We start from the raw sequence: 17,320 nt of genomic DNA on the forward strand, positions 1-17,320 counted from the left end.
TGTTACCAACCTCCACTTATACAATTTTATCATGAAATAAGAACAAAATAGAATAAAATAGCAAAGGAATAAACACACACATAAAGATTTTAAAATATTTATTTGCTAAGACTAGCAACAGTCTGTTGTAAAATACTTAAAATGGTATTTCTGTTTCTAACTAAGGAGCTAACCAAACCTTCTCCCGAAAACTTCCGTTTATAATAAAAAAACTGTATAAAATATTTTTTAAAATAACAGCTTCTTAAAAGCATTAATAAGGTGACAAGAAGGTAAACGAAATCTCAGAATAGAGAATGAATGAAGGCAGGACCCAGAGGCAAGGAGAGCAGTCTTGCCCTGCAGGAATTGCTTAACCAGGTAAACATGAGCTTTAGACTTGTAGCTTCCAGAGATACGGGAAAGAAGAGAAAGACCCCAGTCTGTCCGAGATGAGAGGTTCAGTAGGGGATCACCCAATAAACCTGGAATCCCAGAGGAATGTACTATAAAGGGGAATGAGAGATAATCTTATTCCTCCCCAGGAAAATCGGCTATGTCCAACCTTGGCACTGATCTGTGTGGGGAAATCACCACTGAGACTCTGAAGCCATAAGCCCTCTCTTAGGTTGTAGCCAGAATTCTCACTACTTGCATGATTTGAAAACCTAAAGCCAATAATTTAATTTAGAGTGATTCCAAGTTGGTGGGGTCCCATAGTGTCTGACAGAAATCATTTCCAGGGGTACTTATCTTTATGAGGTTTGAAGAATGCCCAAAAGTAAAATTCTAAGGGAAATGAACAGCTCAATCCAAACTAACTAAACTCACAGAAACAAGACATTGTGAATAAGAACAGTAGACAGCAGTAACAATCAGAAAGTGGAATTTTCAGTCACAGTCTAAAAAAACTATTTAGTATGTATAAGAAAATAAAAGAAAGGCTAGAAAATACGTGCAAGGAACAAGAAACTAAGATTGGCCCAGCAGATTTGAAAGTTAACCAAATAGAATATCTAGAAATGAGAAGTAAAATAACTAAAATTTAAAAATTGATGCATGATAGTCATAGGAACACTGAATATTAATTTAAGCAAAAATTATAACTCTTAGACGGATGAGAGAAGAAACAGGAAAATATAACAGAGCTAAATTCTCACCCTCTGTAATAGAAGGTAAATAATGTCTAAAATTGATGAATCAAAAGATAGCAGGATATTTTTTAATTACATGGAGATGTGTAAATTCCAAAAGAAACAGCTAGAAGAACTTAAAATAATTGCCTCTGGGGAGGAAGATTCAGTAAAATGGAGAGTGGGCAGGAACTACTATATTTTGTCACTTATATTACATGACTTTTAAACTATGTGCGTGCTTTGCTTTGACGAAATAAAAATTTTAAACTAAAAAATTTAATGCATGGCTGTGAATTGATAATTGTTGAAGCTGAGTGATGGGTTCAAATTTAAGCACAGGTTTATCAACATATTAGGCACTGAAGATAGAATTAGTGTGCTAAAAGATAACTGACCCCTGATTCTCATTTGCAATGACTGTAGTCAGAAAACAGTGGAATGTTTTCTTCATTTTGCTGAGAGAAAATAAACTTTCTACCTAGAATGCCACATCCAATGAAAATCTTGATAGGTGAAGTAGAGACATTTTCAGATCATCAAAAACAGCTTGCCACTAGCAAGATCCTCACTAGAAGAAATTTTGAAGGATGTTCTTTGTGCAGAACGTAAATGATCCCAGATGGAAGGAAGGAAGAATAGAGAAAGGGGTAAATATTGCATGTGGCTAAATCTAAACAAACATTAACTATCAAATAATAAAACAAATTAACCCAGTGTTTTGTGGACATTAAAAAGAAATAAGAGAAATTAGAATTAAAATACAAAATAACAGTAGCATGAAGGTGGGTGGGAGTGAATGGAATTAAATTTATATTGTTTGGGAGAAGGATAAACATACTGAATATTTTTAGAATTGGTAAGTCAGGAATGTATGTTGTAATTACTAGATAGCTTGTAAAAGAATGGAAACTATACATATAACTTCCAGAGGTAAAAAGTTAATTAGAAAAAAATTCTAGTCAGATAAGAAAGCAGAAAAGGGCAGAAAAAGCAACATAGAGCATGTATGACAGCACAAAATAAGATGGCAGCTGTAAGTCCAAATAAATGTTAATGAACTAAATGCTTCAGTTAAAAGAGAATGCACTAGATTGGTTTTAAAAAGAGGAAAATGCTATTTGTAAAAGATATGCCTAAAAGAAAAGGATACAGAAAGTTTGAAAGTAAAAATGTGAGAAAAGACATACCAGACAAATACTAACCAAAAGAAAACTGATAAAACTATTAACATCAGACAAAATAGACTTTATAGTAATGTCATTACTAGAGATCAAGAGGATGGCATCATAGAGAAAAAAACACTCAGTATGTCAAGAAAATAAAGCGATTTTAAGTTTGTGTTCATCTAATAACATCGTTTCAAAATGTTTAGGGCCGGCCCTGTGGCTTAGCGGTTAAGTGCGCGCGCTCTGCTACTGGCAGCCCGGGTTCGGATCCCGGGCGCGCACCGACGCACTGCTTCTCCAGCCATGCTGAGGCTGCGTCCCACATACAGCAACTAGAAGGATGTGCAACTATGACATACAACTATCTACTGGGGCTTTGGGGGAAAAATAAATAAATAAAATTATTAAAAACAAACAAACAAACAAAATGTTTAAAGCAAAAAATTAATACTTTAAAAAGAAATACACCAATCCATCATCAAAGTGGAAGATTTTAATACATCTCTCAGTAATTGATAGAACAAGTAAGTGGAGGGGACGGAGACAACAAAAATGTAAAGGATTGAATAATATATTTAACAAACTTGACCTAATAGGCGTACATAGAACATTGTACCCAAGGACTGCAAAATACACATTCTTTTCAAGCCAAACATGGAAAAGTTATCAAAACTGACCATTTACTGAGCTGTAAAGCAAAACTTAAATTTTGAAAGTTTTGAAATGGTACAGAATGAATTCTTGAAATACAGTGCAATACAGCTAGTAACCAATAACAAAAAGGCTAACTTTAAAAAAAATATATATGTTTGGAAATCAAACTCATTTCTAAGTGATCTGTGGGTTAAAGAAGAAATCATAATAGAAATAAGAAGATATTTAGAACTAAGTGATAGCACAGATAGTGCATATTAAAACTTGTAGGTACACTGAAAACTACAAGTCATCATTGAAAAAAATTAAGACCTGAATAAGTGGAAAGACATCCCGTGTTCATGGACTGGAAGACAATATTGTTAAGATGGCAGTACTCGCTGAAAGGATCTACAGATTCAGTGCAATCTCTATCACAATTCCAGTTTTATTTTTTGCAGTAATTATTAAGCTGATCCTAAAATTCAATTGAAAACGTGAAGGATCTATACTAGCCAAAACAATTTTGAAAAAGAAGAACAAAGTTGAGGATTTATACTTCCCAATTTCAAAACTTAGTACAGAGCTACAGTAATCAAGAGAGTGTGGTTCTGGCATAAGGATAGAGAGATCAATGGAATAGAATTGAGAGTCCAAAAAATTAACCTTCAAATTTGTGTTCAGTTGATTTTTGTCAAGGATGCCAAGACACATCAATGGGGAAAGAATAGTCTCTTCAGTAAATGGTGCAGGGACAACTGGATGTCTACAAGCAAAATAATGAAGCTGAACCCCTGCTTCACACCATACACAAAAATTAACTCAAAATGAACCGCAGACCTAAATGTAAGAGCTAAAACTACAAAACTCTTAGATGAAAGCATAGGCATAAGTCTTCATGACCTTATAGATAAGACACCAAAAGCACAAGTAATAAAAGAAAATATACGTAAATTGGACTTCATCCAAATTAAAAACTTATTGTGCTTCAAAGATACTCTCAAGAAAGTGAAGGGGGGCCGGCCTGGTGGCGTAGCGGTTAAGTGTGCATTCTCTGCTGCTGGTGGCCCGGGTTTGGATCCCGGGCGCGCACTGATGCATCGTTTGTCAGGCCATGCTGTGGCGGCATCCCACATAAAGTGGAGGAAGATGGGCATGGATGTTAGTTCAGGGCCAGTCTTCCTCAGCAAAAAGAGGAGGATTGGCATGGATGTTAGCTCAGGGCTGATGTTCCTCACAAAAAAAAAACAAAGAAAGTGAAGAGAAAAAAATTTTTTTGAAAAAATGTGAAGACAACAGCATAGGAGAACATATCTGTAAATCATGTATCTGATAAGAGTCTAGTATCCAGAATATATAAAGAATGCTTACAACTTAATAATAGAAAGCAAATACCCCAATTAAAAAATGGACAAAGGATTTGAATAGACATTCCTCCAACAAAGATATGCAAGTAGCCGATAAATACTTGAAAAGATGCTTCACATCATTAGTTATCAGGGAAATACAAATCAAAACCACAGTGGGATACCATGTCACACCTACTAGAATGGCTTAAATCAAAAGGACAGGTAAGTGTTGCAAGGATATGGGTAAATTGGAAACCTCATATTTTGCTGGTGGGAATATAAAATTGTGCAGCCACTGTGGAAAACAGTTAGGTAGTTCCTCAAATGTGAAACATAGAGTTACCATATGACCCAGCAATTCCACTCCTAGAGAATTGAAAACATATCCATGCAAAAACTTGTACACGAATGTTCATAGCAGCATTATTCATAAAGCCAAAAACTGGAAACAACCCAAGTCCATCAATTGATGAATGGATAAAGAAAATGTAATGTATCCATACAATAGAATATTTTCAACCATAATACAGAATAAAGTTCTGGTTCTACAACATGGATGAGCCTTGAAAAAGTTGCAGAAGATCATGTATTATTTGATTCCATTTATATGAAATGTCCAGAATTGGCATAATAGAGACAAAATAAATTAGTGGTTGTCAGGGTGTGGGAGAAGGAGAGGATAGAGAGTGACTGCTAATGGGTACAGGTTTCCTTTTGGGGTGATAAAAATGTTCTAGAGTTAGATAGTGGTGATTGTTGTACAACTTTGTGAATATATTAAAAACCACTGAGTTGTAAAGAAAAGAAAAACTTGTCAGATATAGCTAAAATACCTAGAGAGAAATGAAATGCCTTTGAGTCAAGTTTGGAAAAGAAGAGAGACTTAAAATTAATGAGCTAATCATCTATCTCAAAAAGTTAGATAAGAATATCAAAATAAACCCAAAGAAAGGAAAAGGAAGGTAATAAAGATAAGAAGAAATTAATGAAATAAAAAATAAAAGCACAATGTCCTGGCATGTAGTATGTTTTCAGTAATTGTTGAGAATGAAATTTTGATTATGAAAATAAAACAATATGTAATCACATATTATTGGTAAAATAATGATCCCACCTTCTCTTAACAAATAAACAAAAATCTGTTAAGTCATGGTACAATCGTTGTTGTCTTTAAGGTGAGGAAATATGCTATATTCCAATGACTTCCAAATCTACGTTTCTATCCCAGAATTTTTGGAACTACAGACCAGTATCTGGCTACCTGCTGGACATCTTCAAGTAGAAGTCTTTGAGACACTTAAAATTCAGCTAATTCAAAGCCAAAATCAATATTTCTTGCCCCCAAATTGCTCGTCCTGCAGTGTTTACCATCTCAGTTAATAACAACACTGTCTGCCTGGTTCTTGAAGCCAGAAACCTGGAAGTCATCCTTGAAGTTCCCCTTCTTCCCCTCCACATGTCTCAGTCAGTCACTGGAATGGTCCTTAATATACTTAGCAAAAGCCTTTGACTTGACCCCTGCGTACTCCTAGAAGCTTTCCTTCTATTCTTGATTTTGCTCTCTGTATTCTGACAATAATAGCCTTTGAATTTCCAGATGTTCGCTCACTTCCAGGCTTGCATTTATTTTCCCTTTCAGCATCGTATTAGATGTTCTTTATCAACTATCTGGTATCCCTGTCATAAAAAAACAAGCCTCTAATAAATGGTTCCCTCTAAGATGTTAATTATAGGCATTCTTCTTAGAGTTCTTTGCCTTTTAAAGAGTTTCCTGGGAGGACAGTGGCCACCCAAAGGTAATGTGATGTTTTTAACTGCTTATGTCAATCTGGGATGATAACATCTGTAGGGGAGGAAGAACTATTCCTCTACCCTCTAGGTTATTCTTGCTGGTCTAAGAATTAAATTGACATGAGACAGAATAACAGGAGAAAATCAAAGTTTAATAACATGTATGTGTGGGAGAAACCCAGGAAGACTAAGTAACTTGCCGAAATGTCCAAAGCCACACCTTAAATATCTTTAGCTAAAGACAAAGGAGGATGTTGGGGGTAGTGGTTTGGAACCTGAAAGAGGAAGAAGGCAATTCACAGGGAGATGGAAAAGCAAATGTTTGGTAACAGATGTTTGCCATACCTTGCAAAGACAATGGGACATGGGGAGGGCTTTGATCAAATGGGCCTTGCTAGGTTTCCTCCCTGTCTACCACACCTAGTTCATATTATACTATAGTTATCTATGGTGAGAGCTCCTTCCTGGAACAGGCCTTCTGTCTTAAATTCTTTTAGGCAGTTGGGGGAAAGTCAAAGTTTCTTCCTGAGTCTTTTGTTCTTAAAAATAATCAAGCCAAAGAGACACATTTTGGGGTAGTAAATTCTGATCCCCCACACATCGCCGAAAGGAATATTAGAAGTGATGTGTTAAATAATAATAAAGTTTGTTAATAATGTACTATTTTTCTGGGTATTTGTTTTTTGGTGAGGAAGATTTGCTCTGAGCGAACATCTGTTGCCGATCTTCCTTTTTTTTTTTTGGCTTGAGAGATTAGCCCTAAACTAACATCTATGCTGGTCTTCCTCTATTTTGTACGTGCGTTGCTGCCACAACATGGCTTGACGAGTGGTGTAGGTCAGCGCCTGAGATCCGAACCCATGAACCTGGGCTGCTGAAGCAGAGCGCATCGGGCTTAACCACTAAACCATGGGGCTAGCCCCTGTTTTTCATATTTAATGGCATGTTTATAACAGTAGTTCTCAAACTGTTTAGTCTGAGGATTTCTTTATACTCTTAAAAATTATCAGACTTTGAAGAGCTTTTACTTATAGGGTTATAACTATCAATATTTATTGTATTAGAAGTTAAAACTGAGAAATCATTAAGATATTTATTTGTTAAAAATATTAAACCTATTCCTGTTAACATACATAACTTTTTTTGTGTATGTGAGGAAGATCTGCCCTGAGCTAACGTCTGCCAATCCTCCTCTTTTTTTTGCTGAGGAAGACTGGCCCTGGACTAACATCCATGCCCATCTTCCTCTACTTTATATGGGACGCCGCCACAGCATGGCTTGCCAAGCGGTGCGTCGGTGCACGCCCGGGATCCGAACCGGCGAACCCCAGGCCACCGCAGCAGAGCCTGCACACTTAACCACTTGTGCCCCTGGGCTGGCCCCCATAACATTTTTTTAAACTATATTTTCCCCCAAATATTAAGAAGAGTAGCATTATTTTCTATTTATTCTCTGGTATTTTGATGTCTTTTAAAAAGATATTTGCTTTTCCTCCACTTCAAAATTAAAACTAACACATGCTTATTGTTAAAAAAAATAATTATATAGAGATGCACAATGAGGGAAATGGAAGCTACCTTTTAATTCCATCCCTCTCCCCATATAATCACCGTTAAGAATTTCTTGTTTGAGGGCAAGCCCTGTGGCGTAGTGGTTAAGATCTGCACGCTCTGCTTTAGTGGCCCAGGTTCATGGGTTCAGATCCCGGGTGTGGACCTACACCACTTGTCAGCCATGTTCTGGTGGTGACCCACATACAAAAGAGAGGAACAGATGTTAGCACGGGGCTAATCTTCCTCAAGCGAAAAAAAAAAAGGTTTGGGGGAGAGATTGGTAACAGATGTTAACTCAGGGCTAATCTTCCTCAGCAAAAAAAAAAAAAAAAAAAGGATTTCTTGTTTGATTTTCCCAGATTTGAGTGTGTGTGTGTGTTTGTATTGTGTACACTTTTGTAAGTGGAAGAGAAAAGTTTAATGTCATTTATGTCTTGCTTGAAAAAAGGTTGAGAACTGAGGTAGAACAGTGAACAGTAGAACTAGGAGTTCGAGACGTCTAGGTTCCAACTCTGCCTCTGCCTCTCTGGCTTTGGGTAGACCTTAAGCACCCTGGCACGAACTCCTCAGTTCTCGGGTGAAGGGACTCCACTGGTAGGTGATCTTTAAAGGCTTTTCCAGCTCCAGGTGCCAAGGTGGTACAGGAATTAATTTGTTTTCCCAGCACCGAATGGTTAAATGCCAGAGGAGGATGGTAGAATGTTGTGACTAAAAATATTTGTTTTTGGTGAGGTACAAGAAAGTTGTTTCTCTGAAAATTGGATTCTTTTAAATTGTAATTGTTGTCAGCATAGGACTCCCACTAAGATGGTGAGAATTCCGTGGGACTCAAAATAATGGATTTATTTTTATGCCTCTCTGGCACAACAGTATTGTAGATTGTGGTTATCTTCTTGGTATTTTGTGCCTTCTAATTTTATATAAGTGAACAGACAGTCCTAAAGAAAGAAAAATAGTAAGTATTGATGAAAAGAGGAATTTAATTCAAATTCTGAAGAATCGTGTGCTTATATAGCTTGGCGTAAGACTTGTATATATAATAAATATTTTCCTTCCGGTTAGCAGATGCTTATGAAAACAGTCATCTGTATGTTTCCTTGGCAAGGAGACAAATATAGCAAGGTACAGAAATAGCTATGTTCCTTTAGCATTTGGAATACGTTTTCTCGTGGATATTAAGTTTATTTATAGGTGCATACAGTCATACATTCATTAACAAGTTCAGGGGTTATGCTATGCCAGGCTCTATGCTGGGTTTCCGGACTAGTCAACAAAAAAGTTTTTAAAGTTTTAATTACAGGAGTGGTTAAGAATCTGGACTCTGGAGCCAGGCTCTGCCTGTGTTCAAATACTGATTCTGCCACTTGCAAAGTGTGTGATTTTAGAAAACTTGCAAACCTCTTAGTATCTTTTTCCTCATCTTTAAAGTGGAGAGAATAATAGTACTTAACTTCATGGGGTTGTTGTGAGAATTAAATGTTTTTGTATTTTTAATTGAGGTATAATTCACGTAACGTAAAATTAGCCATTTTAAAGTGTACAGTTCAGTAGTACTTAGTACATTCACAATTTTATGCAACCACTACCTCTATCTCATTCCAAAACATTTTGAATGGATAGACAAAATGTAGTATATACACACAGTGGGCTATTACTTGGCTGTTAAAAGGAATGAAGAACTGATAAATACTACAAGGTAGATAAACCTTGAAACACTATGCTAAGTGAAAGAAGCCAGACAGAAGAGGTCACATGTTGCATAATAGTTTTTATGTGAAATATCCAGAATAGATACATCCATAGAGACAGAAAGCAGATTAGTGATGGTCAGGGCTGAGTGGAGGGGGAAATGGGGCATGCCTGCTTAACGGGTATGGGGTTTTCTTTTAGGGTGATGAAAATATTTTGGAACTTCATAGAGGTGGTGTTACACAACATTGTGAATGTATTTAAATGTCACTGAATGGTATACTTTAAAATGGTTAATTTTATGTTATGGGAATTCTACTTCAATTTAAAACTAATAAAGCCCCTTGATCACTTAGCTGCAAAAAATCCTCAGGCAACCAGAGCTGAAGAGCCTGCTTAATCCTCTGGGTTTCTACTCTTCTTTCTGGCCTCAGTGGATTTCCCTTACTTGCATGTAAGCTCAGCTGGTGTTTGTTATATATATATTTTTATATATTTTATACTTTATTTAACAGTTCTAGATATTTTGTAGCATGTTGTCTAGCCCACCACATTGTTGGAAATGGAAGCTCCCATTTCCCCCTTAAAGTTTTTTTTTTTTTTTTGAGGATGATTAGCCCTGAGCTAACATCTATTGCCAATCCTCCTGTCTTTTTGCTGAGGAAGATTGGCCCTGGGCTAACATCCGTGCCCATCTTCCTCTACTTTATATGGGAGGCTGCCGCAGCTGGCTTGATGAGTGGTACGTAGGTCCGCGCCCAGGATCCCAACCTGTGAACCCCAGGCTGCCGAAGTGAAGCACTCGAACTTAGCCACTACACCACCAGGCCAGCCCCCGACCCACCCTTAAATTTTTAACTCTCACATTTAAACTTAGGTTTTCTAACAAAGCCTAGAATAAATTCTTGTGTATGGGCATATCTTGTCTTTAAATAGGGTAAAACTGGTAAGCTTTTCATTTCCTCCCCACTCCACATCCCTCTACAGCCTGTGCCTATCTGTTTAGTGCTGCCGGCCTCCAGGGATTGTGGTGAAAAGGTGGCTTCTGGTAAGATGTGACGGTGACTAGCTTTCTGGGCTTGGAGTTTCCTGTTCCAGTTGAATGTTCCTACTCACCTTAGGCAAGTCCAGGTTTCCGTATTCACAGTGACTGCCAGGGACTGGGACTGCCTGGCTGCGATTGTCATGGTACCCAACTAGTCAACCAAAACATCACCCCAGAGCTCCCTTCTGCTTCCCCATGCTTCTCCCCACCCTTTGTAGGAATCCTGTTGTATTCGTTTTCTGTTACTGCTATAACGAATTACCACAGATTGAGTGGCTTAAAACAACACAAATTTAATATCTGTGGGTCTGTAGGTCAGAAGTCTGATGCAGGTCTCACTGAGCCAAAATCACTATGTCAGTAGGGCTCTGTGCCTTTCTGGAGGCTCTAGGGGAGAATCCATTTCATTGCCTTTTCTGGCTTCTAGAGGCCTCCCACATTCCTTGGCTAGTGGCCTGTTGGTCTATCTTAGAGCCAGAAATGATGGGTTGAGTCCTCACTCCCACCAACTCTTTTATTTTTAAGGACCCTTGTGATCACACTGGGCCCACTCATATAATCCAGAATAATCTCCCTATTTTAAGGTCAGCTGATTAACATCGTGCCAGGTAATATAACGTGTTCACAGATACTGAGGATTAGGACTCATCTTGGTGGGGGGGGGACATTATTCTGCCTACTACACCTATCTTCTGTGCATTTTGGTCTGTAATTTCTTATTTCAAAACAGCCTCACTCTGCTATCCTTTTAATTTCTGGTCCATCAATCAGACCCCTCTTGGTTTTTCTATATAACACTTTCATGTATCAATCTTTTCTGTCATTATTAGTGATTGGAACGGGGAGGAGGCAATGGTGGGTTTTCAGTTCACCATCCTGATCAGTCTTCCCAGTACTAGTAACTTTTAAAAAGTGTTATTTAGTTTTACTGATTTGAATTTTTTATGCCAGTCCTTAAGGAGGTAGTAGACCATTGAGCTCTTTGGACTGACTGTTCTCTTTATCTTGGTATAAGATATACTTCACTTTAGGATTTCAAGGTAGGTAGGGGGTAGAACAGGGGCTTCTAAGTTAGGAACCTTCAGGTATCTATTTAAAGCCGGCAGGGAAGAGGGATGGAGGCAGCCCAGTTGTTTGAAAAAGTAGTTTCCAGGCAGGACTTTTCTGCCTGGAGATGCCCTGTCTGCCTGGTACCCTGCATAGACACATAGTACCATGCGATAGGAAATAAAAGCCACAGCCTTAATAACCTTAATAAGCATTCTCCAGCTTTACAGCCCCCCCCTTTTTTTTTTTTTTTTGAGGAAGATCAGCCCTGAGCTAACATCTGCCAATCCTCCTCTTTTTTTGCTGAGGAAGACTGGCCCTGGGCTAACATCCGTGCACATCTTCCTCCACTTTATATGGGACACCGCCACGGCATGGCTTGCCAAGTGGTGCGTCAGTGCGCACCTAGGATCCGAACCGGTGAACCCCGGGCCGCTGCAGCAGAGCGCGCGCACTTAACTGCTTGTGCCACCGGGCCGGCCCCCATTTTTTTTTTTTGAAAATTGCCTGTAAGATGAGCAAAGATGCTGGAAGCATAGATTTGTAGACTATAAACCTTTGTGGGTCCATTGTTTCTTAAGACATTAAATATTATCTTGTCCTTACTAGAAAAGAACATTTATGTTCGAGTCATCAAAAAAGCATAACTGTGAAAGTAGAGTGAATTTAATAGACATTTAATTAAGAATCTATGATATACAAAGAAATAGAATGAATATTCTTACAATCTGGTGAAAGTTAGATTTCATTGGAATATACGTGCCATAAGAGACGTATAGGGCCCGGTGGCTTACCGGTTAAGTACATGCGCTCTGCTACTGGCTGCCGGGGTTCGGATTCTGGGGGCGCACCAACACACCGCTTCTCCGGCCATACTGAGGTGGCGTCCCACATACAGCAACTAGAAGGATGTGCAACTATGACATACAGCTATCTACTGGGACTTTGGGGAGAAAAAGGGAAAACAAGGAGGTTTGGCAATAGATGTTAGCTTAGAGCCGGTCTTCCTCAGCAAAAAGAGGAGGATTGGCATGGATGTTAGCTCAGGGCTGATCTTCCTCACAAAAATAAATAAAAAAATAAATGCGAAGGGAGACTTAAAAAAAAAAAGGAGACGTATAAACACATGCTGTGGGAACACAGAGGAGTGAGCAATCAGTTGTAAAGTGATGCATAGGGGGTAGTGACATTTAATCTGAGTTTTGAAGAACATTTATAGGACAATACAGTGTTCTCCCTTGTCAAGCAGGCTGACCTATTTAAATGGATAAGAGACCTAGCGATTTTTGTTTTTATCTATCAAGTTGACCTAGTTTCCAGTTGTTATCATGATTAAAATATTGTACTTAACCATTATTAGATCAGTAGCCTAAAATTTGATCTTATGCCTGCGACTATACACCAGTGGGCCTGTATCTGGGTTGAGAACCATAAACCCAACTGGAGATTTCATGTGTATAATTTCATCCCTAACTATATGCTTGTGGTTTTTATCTGTCATAGGGTCTTTTTTTTTTTTTAAGATTTTTTTGAGTGTGTGTGTGAGGAATATCAGCCCTGAGCTAACATCTATGCCAATCCTCCTCTTTTTGCTGAGGAAGGCTGGCCCTGAGCTAACATCCGTGCCCATCTTCCTCCACTTTATGTAGAATGCGGCCACAGCATGGGCTAACAAGCGGTGAGTCGGTGGGGGGCCGGGATCCGAACCCGGGCCACCAGCAGCAGAGTGCACGCACTTAACCGCTATGCCACGGGGCTGGCCCCAGATTTTTTTATTTATTTATTTTTTCCCTCCCAAAGCCCCAGTAGCTAGTCATATGTCATAGCTGCACATCCTTCTCGTTGCTGTATGTGGGACGCGGCCTCAGCATGGCTGGAGAAGCAGTGCATCAGTGTGCGCCCGGGATCCGAACCCTGGCCGCCAGCAGCGGAGCGCGCGCACTTAACCGCTAAGCCACGGGGCCAGCCCATGTCATAGGGTCTTATGAATGGAAAGACAGATTGTTGGCTTCTTTTTTTTTTTTTTCCCCTTATAAGTTTTGTCATTGTGTTACCTTGGATGAATTATTTATAGAATTTTTAGCAAAGAGATTGTCCCTATTTTATTTAAAACACAAGCAAACAAAACTAAAGAACAATATGATTCTTAAAGCTCTTTTACTTTGTGGCGAATGTATTGATTAAACACAAAGAACAGAAGCATGTATCTATGGATTACTGGATTTTTTGGTTTCTAGGGTATCAGAGAGACAGCATAGGAGCAGTAACTGAGCTGTAAAAGGTTAAAAATCCATTTAACTGCTATCTTTGGCTTGTCCTAGGTTGCAAACCCCTAAGTTTGTCATCTGCAGGGACCCACTACATTTTCTTTTTCAATATCAGAGAGCTAGAAAGAGATTTCTTCTGGAAAATGAAATACTTCTGTTTAAGTATGCAACTATAGAAGTTTGAACTATAATAATCACAGTAGATAAAAATATTGTATGTATTTGCTCACTGAAAATCTGATTTGACCCATTGTTAATACTGAACTTTTGTTCATTTAAAAGCTGTTGCTCATTATTTTTGTGATACTGTAATGCCTAAAGGCTTTTCAAACTTTGCAGGGAAGCGTGACAGCAATGACAGTATTTTTTCCCTTGGATACAGCTCGACTTCGACTTCAGGGTGAGTGTGTTTTGCAGTCATCATATTCGTGTTCATTTGATGTCAGGAAGCAAATGTATTTCTCTAGTAAGTTCTAAATGAACAAAAGGATATTCTGTTTCTTTAGAGATCAAATGTTGTCCACTTTCACTGACTTTAAATCCTGGTCATCATCGCTGTTTCCTAATTAACAGAGAAGTGTTCATGGATGAGTCATAGCCTCAGCCATTTTCTAGTCCAAGAGAACCTGAGTGGGCTGACATTAGTAGTTTTGAATTATTGCAATTCTTTCTAATAAACAAAATGACTTTTTTAAGGTACAGCATAAAGAGTTTTTGCTGGAGTAGATTTTCTCGAAAGAGAATAGGAAACATAATGGAGCCAAGTACCCACTGTCATTGTCAACCTCGGCATGTAGTCCTAGTTTGTGTCTTTCTCCTTATAGGACTGTGCAGCTCTCTAACTCCTGTTTGTTTTTTCCTCAGTATTTTTCAACTTGGAATTCTAAACCTATGCCAGAACTTACATGAAGAGATGAGTAAGATTAGCTTTGAATAAACTAATTCCTATGTTAAAACCCTTGATGACTATTATTTTTAATTAATTTTAGAGTTTTTTGGATAGATAATAATTTCATATGACCTCAAACCCAAAATATGTAAAAAGATACACAGTACAGTGAAGAATCTCACTCAGTTTGCCCCATTCCCCCTTTCTCTCCTCTGCAGATGGTATCTTTATTAGTCTCTTGAATAGCCTTGCAGAGTTTCTTTATGGAATAACAAGCATATAAAAACATATATTCTTAATTTTCTCCCTTTCTTACACAAAAAGCATACTTTTCACACTGTTCTATATCTTGCATTTTTCACTTAACACCATATTTTGAATGTTTTCCAAATCACTGCATTGGAAGCTTCTTCATCCTTTCTTCTAGCTGTAGAGTGTTCCATGGTGTGGATACACCATAACCTGTTTACCCTTCCCCTATTATAGATTCTTGGGTTATTTCTTCTCTTATGTAGAATAGACTTGTTCATATACTACTTTGTTTCTGTAAGTTTTATAGGATAAATTCCCAGAAGTGGGATTGCTGAATCAAAGGGTAAATGTGCAATTTTGAGAGTTATTGCCAGATTGCCTTCTATAGGGATTTCCTAATTTGCCATCCCCTGAGCCATATAGGTACCAATTTTAATTCTTAGGAAATTGGTTTGTTTCCACATTTTTATGTTTTCAAAATATTCTTCAAATGTGGATAAGAAATTGGAATTTAATTGAAGAGGGTTTTGTTTTCAGTGAAAATGCCAAGAAAAGCAGAATTCTCATCCTTCTGAGACCTTTTATTTTTTAGGTTAGGAAACAGAGCGCAAGGTTAAAACTTTGGAAATTCGGGTTTTAATTCTGGCTGTGCTGCCAACTACATGTGTCCTTCACAGCTTTTGTGTCTATAGCCTCTTTTCTAAAAGGGAGATGGTAATTTATTTCAGCAATGACTTGAAACGACTTCTGATGAAAGTGAAAGAAGAAAGTGCCAAAGCAGGACTGCATTTGAACATCAAGAAGACAAAAATCATGACTACAGAAGAACTACACAACTTTTAACATAGATAGTGAAGACATTGAAATTGTTAAAGGTTTTGTTTGCCTTGGTTCAGTCATCAATTTACGTGGAGACTGCAGCCCAGAAATCAAGAAAAGACTGAGACTTGGAAGGGCAGCAATGAAAGAATTAAGAAAGATCATAAGCTATAAGGAAGTGTCGTTAGAAACTAAGGCCAAGATTATCCACACCCTTGTATTCCCAATTACAATGTGCAGGTGTGAAAGCTGGACAGTGAAGAGGGCTGACAGGAAGAAAATTGATTCATTTGAAGTATGGTGTTGGAGGAGAGCTCTATGGATACCCTGGACTGCCAGAAAGATGAACAAGTGGGTCCTAGAGCAAATTAAGCCTGAGCTATCGCTGGAGGCAAAAATGATAAAACTGAGGGTATCCTACTTTGGACACATCATGAGAAGGCAGGATTCTTTGGAAAGACAGTAATGCTGGGAAAAGTAGAAGGCAGAAGAAAAGAGGAAGACCAAGTATGAGATGGATTGACTCCATAAAGGAAGCCATAGGCGTAAGTCTGCAGAAGCTCAGTAGGGCTTTGGGGACAGGACATTGTGGACATCGCTCATTCATAGGGTCGCCAGGAGTCGGAACCGACTTGACAGCCTGTATCAACAACAATTTATTTCCTCTCTACTTTATAAGATGTTAAGATAAAAATGAGAATATGTAACCTAGGGAAAAAAACAAGAGAGCCTTATGAAATGTAAGGAATAAATTTCTCCTCTCATCTTTCACTTTGGAAATTAGGTATTGAAATAAAATGCTTTATGGTTCATGAATAACAGATGAAAACCAAGGAATCTACAGTTGGGAATTTAGAGCATGACACAGGAGGATCATTGAGTTCTGAGGCAAAGTAGGGAGCTCAAAGAATAGGGTGGGAGATTGCTCAGGTGAGGTAAATGGCATTTCAGTGAAACTTTCTATTGTTGAAAATAATTCTCAAAGGATTTAGTTTAAACGTATGCTATTTCATCTTATAGTTGATGAGAAAAGAAAGTCTAAAACTACACACATGGTGCTCCTGGAGATCATTAAAGAAGAAGGCCTGTGAGTATTACCTTGTTCATCTTTGTTAGACAAAGCTGCTCGTTAGGAGTTTCATAGGCCTCTAACACACCTATACTCACTTTCTGTCATTCTCATAGCCTCATAGTGTTGTGAATTTGTAATTGCCTGACTTAAGTAAGTACATAGTTGTTTCATTTTGTTAACGTTCTGTGGTTGGCCATTTTGATCCTTGATTATAGAGTCTTCCATGAAACCAGTGCTTTGTTTTATGTACAGTAAACTGAGGAAGATAGTAGTTGTTTATTAGTTCATCCCTATCAGATGCATTCAGACAGATTATTTACTTCTTTTTTTTTTTTTAACTTTTCATTTGGAAATAATTTCAAATTTATGAAAAGGTGCAAAACTAAAAATAGTACAAATACCAGTGTATGCTTTACCCAGATTCACCTATTGTTAACACTTTTTCCCATTTGTTTTACCATTTGTGTTCATGCTCTCTCCCTCCCTCCGCCCTTCTCTCTGTTACACACACCACACACAAATTTTTTCAGAATTATTTGAGAATAAGGTACATACCAAACATCAAAGCCCCCTACTTCTATGATATTGACATTTTTTAAAGAATATAGTCCCCCTCTCCCCTTTTTTAAAAT

The 17,320-nt window shown here is 38.0% G+C and overlaps 1 protein-coding gene across 2 annotated transcripts in view; it reads left to right on the forward strand.

The window, feature by feature from the left end:
- Positions 1-17,320, forward strand: part of SLC25A17 (solute carrier family 25 member 17) — an 80,698-nt gene that overhangs the window by 11,481 nt on the left and 51,897 nt on the right. For both annotated transcript variants that reach the window (XM_087448882.1, XM_004437891.3), the window contains exons 2-3: positions 13,996-14,056; positions 16,637-16,703. In XM_087448882.1, coding sequence (XP_087305008.1) covers positions 13,996-14,056; positions 16,637-16,703 — 128 coding nt within the window. The remainder of the gene's footprint in view (positions 1-13,995; positions 14,057-16,636; positions 16,704-17,320) is intronic.

This window comes from Ceratotherium simum, chromosome 25 (assembly GCF_057802395.1).
Source record: "Ceratotherium simum simum isolate JZ-2026a chromosome 25, ASM5780239v1, whole genome shotgun sequence".
NCBI classification, from domain to species: domain Eukaryota; kingdom Metazoa; phylum Chordata; class Mammalia; order Perissodactyla; family Rhinocerotidae; genus Ceratotherium; species Ceratotherium simum.